At 41.6% G+C, this 20,243-nt stretch overlaps 1 protein-coding gene across 1 annotated transcript in view; it reads left to right on the top strand.

Moving 5' to 3' along the window:
• C1QL4 (complement C1q like 4) overlaps positions 1-19,346 on the top strand; it is a 67,946-nt gene extending 48,600 nt beyond the window's left edge. Inside the window, exon 2 of the mRNA XM_089679625.1 lies at positions 17,820-19,346. Coding sequence (XP_089535751.1) covers positions 17,820-17,999 — 180 coding nt within the window. The 3' untranslated portion in view covers positions 18,000-19,346. The remainder of the gene's footprint in view (positions 1-17,819) is intronic.
• Positions 19,347-20,243: the final 897 nt, after the last annotated feature.

Here is a 20,243-nt window from a genome sequence, read left to right as displayed (position 1 = left end):
AGCACCAATGTATACAGCCTTTGAATATACTGCTCCAGGAGCCGGCATGCATTCCAAAGCCCGGAAGATGAATCTGGATGTGATATCACTACATACTGGAAATGACGGACTCAATGCATTTTGCCGTAACAGTGTCTTCAGGAAGCTCTGCGCCTCCATCTTTTTGGAGTCTTTTATAGCCCGTTCCTAATCCTGATTGGTGGATCAAATTAGTCTACCAAAATATGGCTACTGGCTGCATTGCTCCTCCCCAGACAATAATGGTTTTAAGTATATACATGTATCAGCTTGTTAGAGCTACAGTTGTGTTCAAAATAATAGCAGTGTGTTGAAAAAAGTGAATAAAGCTCAAAATCCTTCTAATAGCTTTTATTTCCATACACACAAATGCATTGGGAACACTACACATTCTATTCCAAATCAAAACATGAAGAAAAATATATCAAATTTGTGTTGTTCCTCTAAAAAAATTGACAAAAACTGAATATTAGACTGTTCAAAAAAATAGCAGTGTTTGTAGTCTTCTTTACAAACTCAAACATTCACTATACAAACTGAAAAATGTTTGAAGATTTTGCTTTCCTTTGAATCACTTAATGAATATTTAGTTGTATAAGCACTGTTTCTGAGAACTGCTGTACATCTGTGTTGCATGGAGTCAACCAACTTCTGGCACCTGTGAACAGGTATTCCAGCCCAGGATGATTGGACTACATTCCAAAGTTCTTCTCTATTTCTTGGTTTTGCCTCAGAAACTGCATTTTTGATGTCACCCCACAAGATTTCTATTGGATTAAGATCCAGGGATTGGGCTGGCCACTCCATAACGTCAATCTTGTTGGTCTGGAACCAAGATGTTGCACGTTTACTGGTGTGTTTGGGGTCGTTGTCTTGTTGGAACACCCATTTCAAGGGCATTTCCTCTTCAGCATAAGGCAGCATGACCTCTTCAAGTATTCTGATGTATTCAAACTGATCCATGATCCCTGGTATGCGATAAATAGGCACGTCTTTTTTTCAACAGTGGGACTTTGCGGGGGCTTCTTGCAGATAGCTTGGCTTCACATAGGCGTCTTCTAATTGTAACAGTACTCACAGGTAATTTTAGACCTTCTTTGATCTTCCTGGAGCTGATTGTTGGCTGAGTCCTTGCCATTTTGTATATTCTTCTATCCATTTGAATGGTAGTTTTTCGCTTTCTTCCACGTCTTTCATGTTTTGGATACCATTTTAAAGCATTTGCGATCATTTTAGCTGAGCAGCCTATCATTTTCTGCACTTCTCTATATGTTTTCCCCTCTCCAATCAACTTTTTAATCAAGGTACGCTGTTCTTCTGGAACTACCCCTTTTGCCTCAGAATTTCAGAGAGAAATGCACTGTAACCAGCATGTATAACATTTGCTGCCTTCCTTCCTTAAATAAGGGCAATAATTGCCACCTGTTTTTCAAAGAATGAATGAGCTCACTAATAGAACTCCACAGTGCTATTATTTTGAACATGCCCCTTTCAATTAGTGATTCAATTACACAGAATCAGCAGCATGCATGTCATGACTGTTGGGTCTGTTGGATTTCTATTACTCTACTACACCTGCTAGTAAATTATTTGCCATGTAGAAATATCATTTCTACCAAAAACAGCGATTGATCAGGTTAGTGATGTCTGACTGCTATTATTTTGAACACAACTGTATACACATTTTTGAAATTTGCTTGTAATTAAAGAAGACCGTGCCTGCTATTTACCTTTTAGAATCTGGGTTTAGAAACTCGCCTTAAAAAAGCGTAGTTCCAGCCATTTTTGTGTTTATTAAAAGTCAGCAGCTACTGACTTTTAATAAACACACACCTGTCCCGGGGTCCAGCGATGTGCTCACCCGCAATGTCCTTTCTCTCCTTCTCTCCACGTTGCCGGTATCTCAACTGTGGGCACCATGCTGTGACAGCTTGCAGCTTCACAGTCGGATGCCCGCTGCGCATCCTAATTGGTCCAGCAGTCTTCTTGAACCTGTGAAGGCTCCCAGAAGATGGCGGGAGGAAGGAGGGGGCCAAATTTCCAGCTCACTTCACCGCAGCAAACTGAGCAGGAAGTAGGAGTGGGTACCTGTCAAAACCAAGTATCTGCTTCCCCCCCCCAAAAGGTGCCAAATATGGCAGTGGAGGGGGGGAGGCAAACAAGCAGAGCTTCCACTTTTGGGTGGAACTCCGCTTTAATTTGTAGTGTGATAATGCTATATTATTTTGGTGCTTGTAAAGTTAGATGGCCTGGTGTTGATTTTACTACTTTTCAGGAGATATTTCTGATATTAATCAAAGTAACAATCAACTAAATGAATATACTTAAAAACCTTTGGGTGTACTTAAAGAGAAAGGTTTAACATTGTAGAACCGATGCTTTGACTGCCTGTATTGTTATACAGTTGCTATTTGGATCTGCTTGTTTACCTCCCCCCAGGCACAGACTCCAAGGTCCAATGTCCTCATGGTTCCCCCTCTGGTTGTTTCCCTTTATGTTAGTTCTGTTTAACATTTAAAAGACTAAGGGGGTTATTTAGTAAAACTGCATGATGCACAATCTGGTGCAGCTATGCAGAGAAACCAATCAACTTCCAGGTTTTACTGTCAACGCCTAGTTGAACAAGATGAAGTTAGAAGCTGATTTGTTACCATGCACAGTTGCACCAGATTCCAAGTGCTCAAGCTTTAGTAAATCTTCCCCTGAGTTGGGAAAATAAATAACTCCTCAGACATGTTTGATGCATTGGTTCTTCCAAAAATTACAGGTGAAACTCAAACAATTAGAATATCGTGCAAAAGTTAATTTATTTCAGTAATGCAACTTAAAAGGTGAAACTAATATATGAGATAGACTCATTACATGCAAAGCAAGATAGTTCAAGCTGTGATTTGTCATAATTGTGATGATTATGGCTTACAGCTCATGAAAACCCCAAATCCACAATCTCAGAAAATTAGAATATTACATGCAATCAATAGAACAAGGATTGTACATAGAACAATATCGGACCTCTGAAAAGTATAAGCATGCATATGTACTCAGTACTTGGTTTGGGCCCCTTTTGCAGCAATGACTGCCTCAATGTGGCGTGGCATGGAAGCTATCAGCCTGTGGCACTGCTGAGGTGTTATGGAAGACCAGGATGCTTCAATAGTGGCCTTCAGCTCTTCTGCATTGTTTGATCTCATGTCTCTCATCTTTCTCTTGGCAATGCCCCATAGATTCTCTATGGGGTTCAGGTCAGACGAGTTTGCTGGCCAATCAAGCACAGTAATCCCATGCATCCATAAAGTATTCACAGCGCTTAACTTTTGCCACATTTTGTTGTGTTACAGCCTTATTCCAAAATGGATTAAATTCATTTTTTTTCCCCTCAACATTCTACAAAAAATACCCCATAATGACAATGTGAAAGAAGTTGATTTTGAAATCTTTGCAATTTATTAAAAATAAAAAAATAAAAAAAACAACATGTATATACTGTAAGTATTCACAGCCTTTGCTTAATACTTTGTTGAAGCACCTTTAGCACCAATTAAGTCGTTGTGAGTATGATGATACAAGCTTGGTACACCTATTTTTGGCCAATTTCTCCCATTCTTCTTGGCAGTACCTTTCAAGCTCCATCAGGTTGGATGGGGAACGTCAGTGCACAGCCATTATCAGATCTCTCCAGAGATGTTTACTCGGGTTCAAGCCTGGGCTCTGGCTGGGCCACTCCAGAACATCCACAGAGTTGGCCCGTAGCTACTCCTTTGTTATGTGGGCTGTGTGCTTAAGGTCATTGTCCTGTTGAAAGATGAACCCGCGTCCCAGTCTAAGATCCAAAGCACTCTGGAACAGGTTTTCATCAAGGATGTCTCAGTAGATTGCTGCATTCATCTTTCCTTCGATCCTGACTAGTCTCCCAGTTCCTGCCACTGAAAAACATTCCCACAGCATGATGCTGCCACCACTATGTTTCACTGTAGGGATGCTATTGGCCAGGTGGTGAGCAGTGCCTGGTTTTCTCCAGATACGACGCTTGGCATTCAGGCCAAAGAGTTCAATCTTTGTTTCATCAGACCAGAGAGTTTTGTTTCTCATGGTCTGATAGTCCCTCAGGTGCCTTTTGGCAAACTCCCATTTGTCTTTTTCTGAGGAGTGGCTTCCGTCTGGCCACTCTACCATACAGGCCTGATTGGTGGAGTGCTGCAGAGATGGTTGTTCTTCTGAAAGGTTCTCCTCTCTCTGCAGAGAAAACCTGGAGCTCTTTCAGAGTGACCATTGGGTGCTTAGTTACCTCCCTGGGTAAGGCCCTTCTCCCTCAATCGCTCATTTTGGCCAGGCGGCCCGCTCTAAGAAGATTCTTGGTGGATCCAAACTTCTTTCATTTATGAATGATTGAGGCCATTGTGCTCATTGGGACCTTCCCCAGATCTGTGCCTTGATACAATCCTGTCTCGGAGGTCTACGGACAATTCCTTGGACTTCATGGTCTGGTTTGTGCTCTGATATGCACTGTTAACTGTGGGACCTTATATAGACAGGTTTATGCCTTTCCTAATCATGTCCAATCAACTGAATTTCCCTCAGGTGGACTTCAATCAAGTTGTGGAAACATCTCAAGGATGATCAGTGGGAACAGGATGCACCAGAGCTCAATTTTGAGTGTCATGGCAAAGGCTGTGAATACTTATGTACATCTGGTTTTTCCCAGTATTTATTTTTAATAAATTGCAATGATTTCAAAACAAACTTCTTTCACGTTGTTATTATGGAATATTGTTTGTAGAATGTTGAGGAAAAATATGAATTTAATCCAAGACTGTAACATAACAAAATGTGGCAAAAGTTCAGCGATGTGAATGCTTTCTGGATGCACTGTATGAATGTAATTGTGTGTGTATGTAAAGCGCTGCTTAAATTGACAGCGCTATATACATACCTGAAATAAATAAATAAATATTTGTAATAACAGATTGCAGGTTAAAGTACAGAAAAAACAAGTATTTAGGTATTATCCTTTTCATTAACATTTTTTTTTACTTGCAATGTGCTTCTGAGCATGCTGGACTATTTGGCTACTTCATAAGAGTCCTAGCACAGCTCCCCTCCCTCTTTACGCATTGTAGCTTTCTTCTAAGAGTGCCTAATTACTTTCTATGCTGGCCCACCCATCCTCCCTTCAGCTCCCTATATGGACTTCTTTCTAGCTGCTGGGGGAAGAAGAAAAGGAAAAACTATAGAGTGCCAATCGAGTTTGCATGGGGTGCTGACATCGCATCCAAGATGGCAGCAACCAGCAGCAGTTTCATGGCTTATGAATTTTAAAACAAGGAAGACTGTTACAGGTAAATAATGTGCCTAAAATATGGCAAATGCACATATCATCTTATAGGAAAATTGTTGTTGAATGAAAGTGTCCCATTGGCATAATAAAATACCTCTCACACTTCCTGTACCTCCAAATGAGGCTCTAATATAACTACAGAGCACCAAAGTCTATGGGAGGAACCACTGAGTACAACCAGGGATTAGGAGATCAACACTTCCAGAAATGTGACTTTTTGATGAGGCTTCATGGGATAATTTATCTGCATATTCCCTGAGTTCAGCAGGAGATATAATTATTTACTTTCTTCTTTTCAGAAAGCTATTTTATTGGAACTTTAATTTTAGTGAGATGCTTTAATAAGGCAAACAGCAATTTAAATAAAGCAATAATCCAAAAGAAAGAAAGAATCAAGCTTTTTTTCTCAGTAATCTGCTCTAAGAAAATACATATAAGACTATATGAAGTTTGAATATATTACATTATTTACAGTAATATTTTAGCTATTGGAGGACCCTCTAAGACAGGCATCACTAAATGGTGGACCAGGATCCAGATGTGGACCGAGTCACTATCCAACGCGGTCCTGCCATTTATGAACCTTTTCTTCCCCCAGCCGTATTGCGGTCATTCTCACAGAGCTGACAGCGGGAGACAGAACGGTTCTGGATGGAGGGTGGAAGCAGGTGATTAGTTGCTAGGATGAAGGACAGTCTTAGCAACCAATCACTGTCTGTGTAAGGTAGGAGTGTGTGTGTGTGGGGGGGGGGGCAAGTTAAAGGGGCTAAGGACATAAGTGTGAAGGGGGGCTGATGTGAAAAGGAGGCGAGGACTGAATGTGGGGGGACTGAGGACTGAATGTGGGGGGACTTAGAACAGTACTGTTGGGGGACTGAGGACAGTAGTGTGTGGGGGGGGCATTAAAATTAAAGTGGAGAAGCTGAGAATTGAAATGTGGGGGGGGGGGCTGAGAGCATTATAGTTGGGGGGGACTGAGTACAGTTACGTAGGGGGCTAAGGACTGCGTGGTGTGGGGGCTGAGGACATTAAAGTGGAGGGGTCTAAGAACTGTAATGTGGGGTTGAAGACAGTAATGTGGGGTAGCTGGGGACAGTAATACGGGGGCAGCTGAGGACATTAAATTGGGGGGGCTGAGAACTGTAATGTGGGGGCTGAGGACAGTAATGTGGAGGGGGTTGAGGACAGTAATGTGGGGGCTGAGGACAGTAATGTGGGGGGGGGGGTGGCTGAGAACAGTAATGTGGGGGGGGGGGGTCTGAGTCCTGTAATGTGGGGAGATGATGTAAAAAGGGGTGGAGTACTCTGCAGTGAAGAGGGCAAAGGGCAGTGCTGTGGGTATGGGGTTGATGTCAAGGAAGTGTGAGAACACTACTGTGAAAGGGGTGGAGGGGGGTGATGTAAAGGGGGAGCTGAGGACACTCACCAAGAGGGGATCTTGCTGTGACCGAGGATGGGACTGTGATGTGCAGTGGGGATTGAGGACACTGATGTAAGAACAGGCTCAGATCTGTACATATGCATTCGGTGCACACGTTGTGGGTAGGTCAGCCCATTCATTTTAATGGGCTGCACTACCCACGAGAAACACGAAGAAGTCCCTGACCCTTTTTACAAAATTACACTGTAGCAACACGCGGTTTGGTGCACACGGAAATGCAGCACAGGGACCTACATCAGATTTGGACCTCTGGTGTATGAAAATTTTACTGCCTGGACCTTGGTGAATTTTAATTCAATACCCCTGGTCTAAGAGATCAACATCCATATATTGATGCTGAAGGATTTTTGTGAAATCTTTTTTAAAGGATACTGCTGGGCATGCTACCATAAGCTGTGAGCTTCGGCCACTCAGACTTAGAATTCCAGCTGTAGTACAGTGATAATATTGGGATGCTCATTCATTCCCAAAACAACTTGTATTCTTTTCACTGAATATATGACATTCTGTGAATAGATGAGAGAAGAGGAGGGATGAGTAAACCATGGGATCTCCTCTCATATATTCACATACTACTTTGTATTCACTGATAAGAATACAAGATGTTTTGTGACTGGATGAGGTAGACAGCAAGCAGCCCACTATCATCACTGCACTAGTGGTGAAAATTTTAAGTCTGAGCAGCTGAATTTTACAGCTGATACTACTGTCCGAATATCTCTCTTGAGAAGAGGATATTAAGGGGGGGATATGATCAACATCTATAAATACATCAGTGGTTCATATAGTGAACTCGGTGTAGAGCTATTCACCCTGAGGTCAACACAGAGGACAAGGGGGCACTCTTTACGTCTGGAGGAAAATAAATTTAATCTCCAAATATGGAAAGGTTTCTTCACAGTAAGAGCTGTGAAAATGTGGAAAGTGCAGCAGACATGGCACTAAATCTATTGTCAATAGGGCACACTAGGTAAATGTGCCCAATTGGGGATCACTAGCGAGGCTTGGCATTGCCACTGCCAAGCAACAGATGGTGGCCACCAATTAGGGTGTGGCGCATTCGTGCGCAGCTACTGAGTGGTGGGCCACGGGCCACTGTCTTCAGGGCAACACATGACGTGGGTTCACTCGTCAGGGCAGGACCAGCCTCAGCTCCGGAAAGGGAGCTGAATAGACACCAGGGACAGTGTAAAAAAAAGAAAAGTGAACGTGAAGGTGAAAAATGGAGAATGCAAGAATTATCAGGACAAAAAAATAGAAAACAGAAAAAAGAACCACAAAAGGAAGAAAAAGAGGGAAAAAAAGAAACAAAGAAAAAAGGAAAAAAAACTTTTTTTCTTTCATTCTTTGTTTCTCTTTTTTTCTCTCTTTCTTTCCTTTTGTGGTTCTTTTTTCTGTTTTCTATTTTTTGTCCTAATAATTCTTGCATTCTCCATTTTTCACCTTCACGTTCACTTTTCTTTTTTTCACTGTCCCTGGTGTCTATTCAGCTCCCTTTCCGGAGCTGAGCCTGGTCCTGGCCAGATGAGCGAACCCACGTCCTGATTGGTGGCCACCCTACGCTGAGCTAGTGATCCCTGATCAGGCTTGTATGCCCGAGTGACAATAAATATTGGCGCCATGTCTGCTGTGCTTGGCAGAAGATAATTTTCAGTACATGGGGGTATATACACATAGTACTATGTCTCTATTTAACCATTTTTTATATACTTTGGCGGGATTGTTATGTCATGGGATGAGGGGGGTGAAGAAATGTTCTTGGTTTTGATTGGTGGTTTATGTATATAGTCTGTATCATCACTACTGCACCCTTATCACATGCCTGGCTAAGGGTCCTGTGCAGCTCCGAAAGGTTGCACTTTCTTTTGTGATGTGATCTTTTTGGAATAAACACCTTTTTTGGACCATATTTGAGATCCGTGGTGTGTTGGCGAATATATACGTCTGGACCGGTAAAGGACAAGACATTTTGCAGTGAGACTGCCCTTAAATAGCCTAATGCCCTAAACTCGCTCTTAATGAGGGGAAGAGTGCAGTTTGGAATCTTTGATCTGGGCGCTAGATGGCCATGTCCTGACACTGCTCATCACTAATTGCTAGTGTATGATATACCCGGTTCCACAGCTGTTGCTGCTTGTATTATCATTTCCCCCCAATAAATGTTTTGAAAAAGAAAAGTCTCATATGTCTTCCTACTAAGGCTGTGTATAAGAGGCATTCATATCATGTTACAGTAAATGTAAATGTTTTGCAATGGTATGTTTGTCAATTCAGCAAAAATATAGTTAATTTCTGTCTTTAATTATTATTTAACACATGTATTTGTCTTCCATGTAAAATTAATATACACTTTAATTAATTGTGTCAGTGATTACCATCAGACACTCATTAGGCTACAGTTGGCATACTCTAATGCACTGATAATTAATATATTATATGACAGCTCTGCTCCATTTATATCTGCTGTTTTCCCTAGTTGTGTAAGCTCGTTTGTTTGCAATTAGGAGTTATAGTTTAGCACAGTGACAGTTTGGTTTACATTTCCCAGTGACTGCTATGACATTACATTCACATACCTTCCAGCTTTCTGAGCTGAGATAGAGCAACACCTTCCAGCACAATGTTAGGCAATGGATACACCCATGCCATGCTTCCAGTTATGCAAACCATTTAGGCTTCATACACATGGCTGTACAAAAAAACCTCATATACAAGTGTTTTTTAATTACAGATCTGAACACAGCTGCATTGTTTTCAATGGCTCTATTCACACAGGTGCGTGATCATGAGCTACTTTCAGATTAGTAACACAGAATCCAAAACTCTACATCTAAAAACAAGCGATTTATGCACTTATGCATATAAATTCATGTATACACATTTGCATGCGTGTAAATTAAGTCAAAATCAAGGGTCCTCAATCAGTAGATGACCAGTAGTATGGGTTCCTGTCTATTATATACTGCGGGTTTGGCATACTTTCAGAAAGTACACCACACCTGCAGGATGTAATAGAAGTCTATTGCAAAGCTAACCCAGCAAAGTTGCAGATGTACTGTGCTACACACACGGTGCAGGTACACCACAGCACATCAATGTGAAAGCAGCCTTATAGGGGGCTCAGAACAGTAAGGATTCATTTACATTTACAGTTTGGGGGTAGCAAAACCCCATAGTTAAGGCATGCTTCTTACCACCCCCGCCCCAACTGCACCCCCTTTAGCTAAAGTGGCCAGGGGTGTACACATGTAGCAGATGCAGCAGGAGTTATATGCCCTGTCATGGTTGGTGGGTGTAGCACCTGCCAAACATGACCCATTCAAGTGGATGAGGCCACTCTGCAAGTGCCTTGCAACTTTGTGCAGTACAGCAAACAAGGGGTTAAAGCAGGCAGCGTTGTGTTGCTTTCTCATCACCTGTTTTAACCCCTTGGACCTCACAGAAGCATACAGTTGCACGGTGCTTGCAGAGAGGCCCATGTACCTGATTGGATCGTAATTGGCAGGAGGTAGCACCCACCAAAAGCAAAAGGGGTTTTAATTTCTGCTGAAGTTCTGCAGAAATTGGGGGCAGTAAAACCGCGACTCAATCGCAGGGTTTTACCACCACCCTCATCTTTGTGTGACTGAGGCCTAAGGGCACTGCTGCTGTATGCAGCTAGGGCTTATTTACAAGTGCAGCAGTCTCCTCTGAAAAGCAATCCAAGTGTGTTTGAGAGGTGGTTGTAGCAAGCGTACACACAGAGATGGACGCGGTTCAACCATTTTGCTCCAAACCTCCATCTTGTAGATCCTTCTCCCCCCTGTGATCATCCTCCCTCCCTCTCTGTCCATCCACAGTGACATGTGGCCTGAGTTATGAGAAGTGTCACAGGCGGCCAAAGCACAGCAGGCAGCTCCGAGCTATAAAACCTCAGGAGCTGGGTGGCTCGCTGTCTAAGAAACTGTGCAATCTGGCACATCGTAAACGTATAAACTGAGTCCCTCACTGAACTTCAAAAGACCTTCCAAGGGGTCGTAAAAACAGACTTACTTTTAAAAACTCACTTTTCATATAAGTTGATATCTTACGTAGGACATAACTACCTAAACATGGAGACTGTATTCGGACGGCTCAGTTTGAGGCCATTCTCCTGATATGTGACACCCCTTAGCTGGCATACCTAGAAAAGCAGAAAAGTAGATCTCTTGAACCATTCAAGTGCATATTTCATATTTCATCTCTAACTATTCCGCAGATGCAGCTGAGTATTAATATACTAGTGCCCAAGCCGGCAAATGTACCTAGGAAAAGTTATGAGCCATGATTCTGGTTGTACTTAGGTCTCCTCCCAACACCCCCTCCCCAAAAGGAGACCATTGGTTACTACTCCAAAGAGACAACCTGCTGGGATTTGGTAGAAAAAGGCTGTTAAGTTTGGAGTGGGGTGTGTGTGAGAGAAAGAGTCTTCCTGTAACATCGAAACTGAGTGAGAGACCAGAAATCCTTCTTGAGCTCATAAGACTTGAAACTGCTTAACCCAAGGCTGATTGGCAAGTACCTTAACCCTTTAACCTCCTTTCTGTTATCTCTTTGCTGTGCTATTGTTCTTTGTATATTTATATATATATTGGTTACATCTTTTTTCTGTAATTATTTTTATTGCACTCTTTTGACCTTTTAGTAATAAATCTTTCTTTCTGAAAGTGTTGTACTGTTTCTAAAGCTCTTTAATGCAACTTGGTATGTGGTATACAGACGAGTATTTCAACCATCCTAGTGTTATTGCTGATATTGCCGAGTTTCCTCTTTCTCTGTACAAAAAGGAGGTGGTGGCAGTGTGAAGGGTTAATTGCGTAATTAACTTGACCCAGTAACAATTGTGCTCAGGCTGCAAGTACACAGGTTGTGGTCCATTAGCTGGAAAATCTGTGTGCAGGGTGCAGCTGGGCGTGGCATTGTTACGCACGTGACATTGCGGTTTTAGATTGGCTAGTCCTTCGGTCACGAGTTTGGTGAGAAGGGCGGGGGTCTGACGTCGCGATCGTCACAGTGGTGAGGAGGCAACTTATTGCCTCCTTACCACCTGATTTAAACCCATAACTGCCATGCAATGCATGTGATTGCGACAAAATAGTAGGTGACACTGTGCCTTCTCCCATGTTGTTCAGGTAGATCTCTACCTCTTTAAGGTTGCCTACCCTTGGTCTAAACCAGGGGTCTCCAAACTGTGGTCCTAGGGCCAGATGTGGCCCTTTGCTTGCTTTTATCCGGATCTTGGGGAACTATTCCTTCCACTGATATGGGGTACTATTTCTTTCAATGACACCTAAGACAGGGCACTATTCCCCCCACTGACACCGTCAATGGGGTACTATTTCTCCCACTGACACCATAGGCGGTGTACTAATTCTCCCACCGACACCAATAATTTCTACCTTTTTTTTTTTTTTTACTCCCACTGATCACCAAGCCTATGGCATTGTTTGCTCCCACCAATGCCATGGCATTTTCTATTTCCTCTGGATGCAGTCCGGCCCCCCTAATATTTAAAGGCAGTACACTGGCCCTTTGTTTTGAAAGTTTGGAGACCCCTGGTCTAAACAAAGGGGAAAAATAAATTATTAGAAAAACAAATTATGTATGCATATGCATCTTTACGGGTTTAAATGCATCTTTTACTGATCATTATGCAGGAACTTTTTTCCTCGAACACATAGGTAATAACGTCAGTAAAAATGTTACGGGGATGTGAATGAAGCCTCAGGAATTTGTATGCCAAATTTTTTCCACCATTCATTATATTGGACTTTTATTATAGCAAACAAGATAACTAAGAGACAGGGTGAAGGCTTTAGTGCACTATAGTTAAAGAGGTGTAGCACCCTCTTAGATAGGTGCTAGAATTAGGAAGATTTAGATCTGGCTCACTGTGCTCCTTACGCTTCATGTGATTTGCTTTAGTTTTTTCCCCCTCTGTTCTCACCTGGTGACCTGACACACCTCCTGTATTAGAGTGCCCTCTAAGAGCACAGGGGGCACCTTTGGATAGCAGCATTGGCAGTCTGGGGGGAGGGTAGTGTTAAATGTACTATCAAATTTAAATACACACATTGAAGCCAAACACCAGCTCACACATTATAATCAATTACAGCAGTTTTTTTTCTTTTGGCAAAGGTTTTACATGAATAAATAAAAGGTGATCATTGTAAGCACACCTGTCAGTGTTAACTGGTTTGTCTCGTTCCTGTAACTAATAAATCTGCTGGAGAGCTTGGTCTTTTGAATGACAATAGACTTAGAGTTGCCACCTCATCCCTTTAAAACCGAACACATGTTAATTACACAGGTTCTGAGGCTAACTTATTGCAGATAAAGCTCTAAGTGAGTTTAATTAACACTTTAATCAGCCACACATCCTGCGTAATTATTATGTGTTCAATTTTAGAGGGATGAGGTGGCAACCCCAAAATAGACTAATTTAAAATTAGATGCAAAAATCTGATGAAAATTGAAGAAAGCAAGCCAAAAGAGAAAACTAAATACAGCCATCACATCTGAGAATTGGAAAGCCACAACAAATTGTTTGCTTTTGGGTTTAAATAGTACGTTTGCATTGATATCTGTGCATCAGAGTAAAAAAGAGGGACAACTAAAGAGAGAAGAGAGGGAGAGGGATTTGGTTCCAGAAAGGGACAGTCCCTTCAAATTTGGGCCAGATGGGCAATATGCATTTGTCACACTGCCCTATTTACAGAATGTTGTACTCATACTACATTTCCTCTCTCTCCTTTTCTGATTGTGCTTTAGGTTTTTGTTTTCAGGTTTACTTTTTTCTTTCATAAATTTTATTGTTTATACATTTAGAGGGCCAGTCCATCCAAAACGTTTTGTTATAGGTGAAGCCTGGTGGTCTGAGACAGCTCCTGGCTACTTATATGTCTTGAATTCTCCAACAGTGGAATCTCCCTTCCTATCCATCAAGGAGTTTTGGGTGTTTCCCCAAGTTTGCATGTTCTCACACCACCAGACACATTCTCCATAACATAACATAAAAATCCAGAGGGGCATGGGAATCAAAAGTAGTTATCACACCAATAGAAATTCCAACAGATTTACTGTCTAGAATACTTTTTTGTTAATTTTTGGGACAAGCTTTGGGATCCTACCCCCTTCTTTTAAGGTCCAAGCAGTACTGGTATGTGAAGGTTTTATGATACATATGATGTAAATCAGTACTGCTTGGACCTTAGAAGAAGGGGGCAGGGTCCCAAAGGTTGCCCTGAAAATCTAACTGTTAGTATCACTGACAGTACTCAAATGTGTTGTTGCAAATGCACTAATACAGATTAAAGAGAAAATTCAGCTTGAATTTTTTAAGTCAGCAGCTCGAGTATTTGTAGCTACTTTTGAAAATTAGGTACTTACCAGTGCCCGGGGTCCAGTGCTGTCTTCCCACAGCTGGTTCTTCCTACCACTGCGGGTTGCCAGCATCCATTTTGGATATGAGTCGGCTGTGGCTTCCTGAGGAACTACAGCTGGCTTCCCACTGCCCATGCTTGAGCTCATGGGGGTGCTCTGTTAATGGCTCTGAAGCCTCAGGACATGTGATGTCTCCCACGAGGCTGCAAGAAGGGAGGAGAGGGTGCAAGGCAAGCCACTTTTTAGGATTGGTTAGCTGGAATATATAAAATTTTTGTTTTAGGGTTTAGATACACTTTAAGTCCAATATGGTTTCAAATGTACAATTACTTGGCTATCACATCTCATCCCCCACATCTCTAACATTCTGCTAAAACTTTGTAATAATAGTACTGCTTGGACCTTGAAGAAGGGGACATACCCCGAAAGCTTGTCCTCAAAATTGTATGTTAGTGCAAATAAAAAAAGTATCATGTCAGTACTCAATTGTTTCTGTCGCAAGTGCACTAATACTGCTACAATCACCTCATGGCTAAATGAATAATTGTTATTCTGTGTTAAAACTCTCTGAATCAAGCCTAAACTTTATAACAAAATGACTAAGCTGAAGTGAAACTCACAGTGACTCTACTGACACATATGACAAGACCAGAGTTGATCATGACAGTTGCAGACCTCTCTTGGTGCATATGAAAAAAAGATATACCAGACCTGAGTTATAGTCAAACTATAGTGCTGTATTAGAACATAATTCATTTCATAGTTTGTGTGCCTTTTAGTTAGGACATTTTTAAATATGTCTATATGCGGTATAAAATGTCCACTAACTTCAAATATTGAACAGGAAAAGCTATACAAGGAAGAGTGTAATGACATTTTGTCAGATGTACCCTGAGGGCACCACACTTTCAGTATTATGTGATACTAAATGATAAAGACTTCTTTTCTACCGTATGTCAAGATAACATTGCTAGACAATGAAATAGAATAAATCAGGAATTCCTTTAAAGAAGTGAAAGACATTAAAAATTGCTAGTAAACAGGCTCTTTGTTGCAGAAAAGACATGCTTTGGCTCTTCTGCAATAAAACACCTGAATTTTCCCAGTCTTTTTTAGAATGTACACTGAGCTGCACATGTCCACTTAGTGTACAATCCCGGCACACCTAGGTGCCAGAAGGAATTCCTGTGCGTATGCCCGGGAGTTATGTCACTCCCCACTGGCCAATCAAGATGACTGACGAGCTGGCACCAGAAAAAGGGGTTATTTTTGGACTTCGTTCTGCTTTACATCAGTGGTTTGATGCAAAATGCAAGCAGAGCTCTATGTGATAATGTCTTTATTGTGTTTAATGGTGAATTAACGTGGGACCCAACTATAAATTCTGAGAGTGAGTGAATAGAATTGAAAATCTTTTGACAGGTAAAATACTAACTTAGCTATATACAATATAAATGTGTTGTGACAGTGTGAAGCCCTGCAACTGTGTAAGTATAGGAAAAATGCAAACAGGATTCGCATTAAGGCAGGATGTGTAGCTTCAGAGTATTGATTCTGAGTGGAGACAACATTTGTAGTCTCCAGTGACAGGGAGGGAAGTCTCATAAGGGGTTTCAGAGGCATAGCATTCTCCATGTCAAGTGGGGATGAGGGTCATGGAACCAAGCTAAGAAGGGTCAAGCTAAGGCTTGAACCTCTGCAGAATTTACCTACACTCAGCTTGCTGTCTCCAGCAACATCCTCACAAGACAAATGTCTTTTCTGCAACTGCTAGAGAGGAACAAAAAGGTCACCAAATCACCCCAAGCCTTATATCTTAAAGCCAGCTTGGCAATACTGCTGGTTTTGAAGCTACTCCCATTCCAGATTGTGAACTCAGTCCCCCCAGACACCATTATTTTGCCCAGAATGAACAATAATGCCTTCCACTAACATGTAGAATGTAATTTACCTGTGTTGCCAGACCACACTGTCAGTGACAGGGTACACATGACCACAGGCACTTTAGGCAGGGGCAGGAATGTACACAAGTGAAGCTTTACCACACGAAGCTCTAGAATGAATGCAATTGCACTTACAAAATGCACATTCTACTTGTCTTTAGTAAATCCAGTCCAATGTGTGGTCTGATAACTGGAGGCACAGCAGTAGGAGGAGGATTTTCTGCTATCTCAGGGCCAGCAGGAAACTTGGCCTCCATCCCTGTGAGACAGAGGCTGCCTGAAATTGAGGAGGAATATGGTGTTTGTAGCAGGGAGGAGGAGGAAATGGGCAAAGTTTTAACAGGGATGTTTCAAAACCTTGCCAGGTGTTGTATGGGTGAGGTGTGATTATAGAGGACAGTGTTATGACACTGATATCTGTTCCTCTTAAGTAGGTAGTTTGTGGTGAATGGGTTCTTATATGCTCGCAGTTTGTGGTGAATGGGTTCTTATATGCTCGCAGTTTGTGGTGAATGGGTTCTTATATGCTCAAATTCCTAAGCAAATACCCCAGAATTAGGATCAACAAACAGATGGTCCTCTAATGGGTGGACGCCCTACTAGATCCTCAATACAAGGGTAAAATGGCTGATCTACTGCCACCAGCCCAGGTGGCACTTCTCCATCTTCTCCTTCCCCTCCACCCTCTTTAAAAAACAAAAAATAGCTAAACCCCTCCAAATCCAAAAAGAACCAAAGTGCTAATTTCTTGGAGAATATCTCTGTGCCTTCTATCTCAATATTTGTGCTAGATTGTATACATGGTTCATTGTTATCTAAACATTTTCATTCTTGATAACTTCATAAGGGTCTATGCTAGTTTCCATCTATTTGCAACATTTGTTTAGGTAACTTTTCAGGCCCCCCCCCCCCCACCTTCCCATACCTTCCCAGTTTTTAACAGGTTTTTACTTCATTTACAAAGGCTAATCGGTTTGATTGAGGTAGTTTGGCACCTGGCATTTATTTGAATTGTGCAACATTGCCCAAATTGTAACAATCTAGCTTTTCTGTTTTTAAAAAGCATTGTAACCAGCCAATTGCATTTTTGTGTCCTTTGTCAACTATCAAACATGCAGCTGATGTTGCTTACAGTTGGAGCTTGGAAAGTTGGCCAGAAGTACTCTGCATTTTATAATTTGTTGTCACCATACAACTGACTGATAAGCCAAGCCTAAAGGTAATTCAGCTAAAGGGAGGGGACATGATTCAGAAAGAAAAGAGAACATAGCAGAAACAACAAATGACATTCTATTCACTACCACCTCTAGTGCCTCTACCCTAAGAAGAGGTAAAAAGGGCAAGAAGTAAAGTAATACCAGTAGTAATCTTCAATTATGCTTGTGTAGTACATTCACATTACTAACCAAGTGTCAATCTGAGGAGTTCTTGCTGTACAACTGCTGTGGAACACCAGTTATGGCCAAGGACACATTAGTGATATCCACTCTCTGCTATAAAAAAAAAGACCCTTAATAGTTGAGGTGTCCACTGTCTGCCTCTGGTGTCCCCAGACTGGTTTACTTCTACAGTAATATTAATATGATCATTCATTTTCAGCACATTTCTTATTAGTGTATATCTGCAGATTGATGTCTTATGTTTCTATTTTTTACAGTTTTTGTTCTTTTCATCTTTGCAGGTTCGAGCTAGCGCCATTGCTCAGGATGCAGATCAGAACTATGACTATGCCAGTAACAGTGTCATACTGCATCTGGATGTGGGGGATGAAGTATATGTAAAGTTGGATGGAGGCAAAGTGCATGGTGGGAACACAAATAAATACAGCACTTTCTCTGGTTTCATCATCTACCCTGACTGAGGAATTAGACCTGAAAAGAAAATGTTCATGAACCCTCTCCTTGCCAGAACCTTTCAGAGCACTGCTCCAATAAACCTTAACCTGCAAGACTCCATGTACCTGTTCCTCCGTTAACCTGCGCCTTAACCACTTTTCTGTTAGAGATTGCTAGTACATACAATGTTGCTAGTTACTCATCTATCAAAGGAGAGGTTAACAGTTTTCCTTCCATTCTGTTTGAGCAAACACTGAAGCTTCCATTGTAGGGAGCTAGAAATGGGGACTTATATTTTTGATCTGCAGAAACTTTTCATATCTACTGGTTATTGGACATTTCATCTTGGAAATCATGGATAATTCAATGTTCCTTTAATTTGGTATCTTGGCAAATGACGGGGCTTAGGGACTACACCTAGGGCAAATACTACACAGGAGTAAGGTGAACCATCTGTGTGCATGTATGTAATTAATTATGTGTCACCACTTGTCAGTAAGTGGATGCAGAAGACAATTTAAACAAAGTTGGCTTATCTATGGACACATCATCCTCCTAACACTCAACTTGCAACACAGAATTTCACTAGGGAGACGGAACTGTTTTATGCTTTCAAATGTATTGTTCCAGAGGTTTTCTCAAGGTTTCAAAAAGGAACAAGAATGACATTAACTGTTCCAAGAAGTTGTTGGTGTTCTAAAAGGAATCCTCATTAAATATATTTAATGTTAAATGTTTAAAAGCTAATACTTCCACAGTTATGTAAATGGATTGCTATAGATTCATGAAGACAGCTGCAATCTGCTCTTCATTTCACCAGTCCATCAGTGCAACATCTGCTAAATTGCTGCAAGCCTGTCTCTCTTCTATACAAGTTATATAAACCAAAGTCAAGGACCTCCGGTCATCATTTTACCATGCAGTGAACAATGGTTGAAGAAAGCAAGCATATTAGACAATAACACAAAGTGTAGCAGGGGGGAGAAAATGACTCATGTACAGTTTTATGACAGTTTGTCAAACATTGATGTCCAGACTTGACTGGATAACATATCAAAAGCATAGGTTTACCTTCTCAAATTCTATATGAGCTCAACACTAAATTCATCTGATGTATGTTTATATGTGAATGAGTGATTATGATGGCAGATGGGTGTCTCATTCAGCACTGCTCCCTCAACAGGAGGAGGAGAGCAGTGGTATGCATTGAGTGCTCCTGTAAGGACTCTTGCCCCAACAATAGTGCTGTGGCTCTGCATGCTGCTGGGTTTTATGTCTCCACCTCTCTGTCCCTTGTCTCTATGTTGTGCAGCGTGAACTATTGGAGTGTTTTGTACAACTACTAATAAAACACATGTGATTCCAAATCAGAACTAAGAGCCGGTGTGTCCGAATTCAAGCAACAGCTATTCTGTTTTCTTTTATCAACTATTCTGGAAATGTTAACACAAAGTGACTGTTGGCTTGAAGCTCAATTAATTTCTCAGTTTAAATCAGCCAAATACCATATACAGTGGGGCAAAAAAGTATTTAGTCAGCCACCAATTGTGCAAGTTCGCCCACTTAAAAAGATGAAAGAGGCCTGAAATTGGCATCATAGGTAGACCTCAACTATGAGAGACAAAATGAGAAAACAAAATCCAGACAATCACATTGGCTGATTTGGAAAGAATTTATTTGCAAATTATGGTGGAAAATAAGTATTTGGTCAATATCAAAAGTTCATCTCAATACTTTGTTATATATCCTTTGTTGGCAATGACAGAGGTCAAACGTTTCCTGTCAGTCTTCACAAGGTTGGCACACACTGTTGCTGGTATGTTGGCCCATTCCTCCATGCAGATCTCCTCTAGAGCAGTGATGTTTTGGGGCTGTCGCTGGGCAACACGGACTTTCGAATTCCTTCAAAGGTTTTCTATGGCGTTGAGATCTGGAGACTGGCTAGGCCACTCCAGGACCTTGAAATGCTTCTTACGAAGCCACTCCTTCGTTGCCCGGGCGGTATGTTTGGGGTCATTGTCATGTTGGAAGACCCAGCCACGTTTCATCTTCAATGCCCTTGCTGATGGAAGGAGGTTTCCATTCAAAATCTCACGATACATGGCCCCATTCATTCTCTCCTGTACATGGATCAGTCGTCCTGGTCCCTTTGCGGAGAAACAGCCCCAAAGCATGATGTTGCCACCCCCATGCTTTACAGTAGGTATGGTGTTCTTTGGATGCAACTCAGCATTCTCTCTCCTTCAGATGTTTCAGATGGAGATATTTAT

This window comes from Staurois parvus, unplaced genomic scaffold, assembly GCF_062004578.1.
Source record: "Staurois parvus isolate SC_StPar_1 unplaced genomic scaffold, SC_StPar_1.0 ptg000017l, whole genome shotgun sequence".
NCBI lineage: Eukaryota > Metazoa > Chordata > Amphibia > Anura > Ranidae > Staurois > Staurois parvus.
Note: the sequence above shows the minus strand (reverse complement) of the source record. Positions and strands in the feature narration are given on the sequence as shown.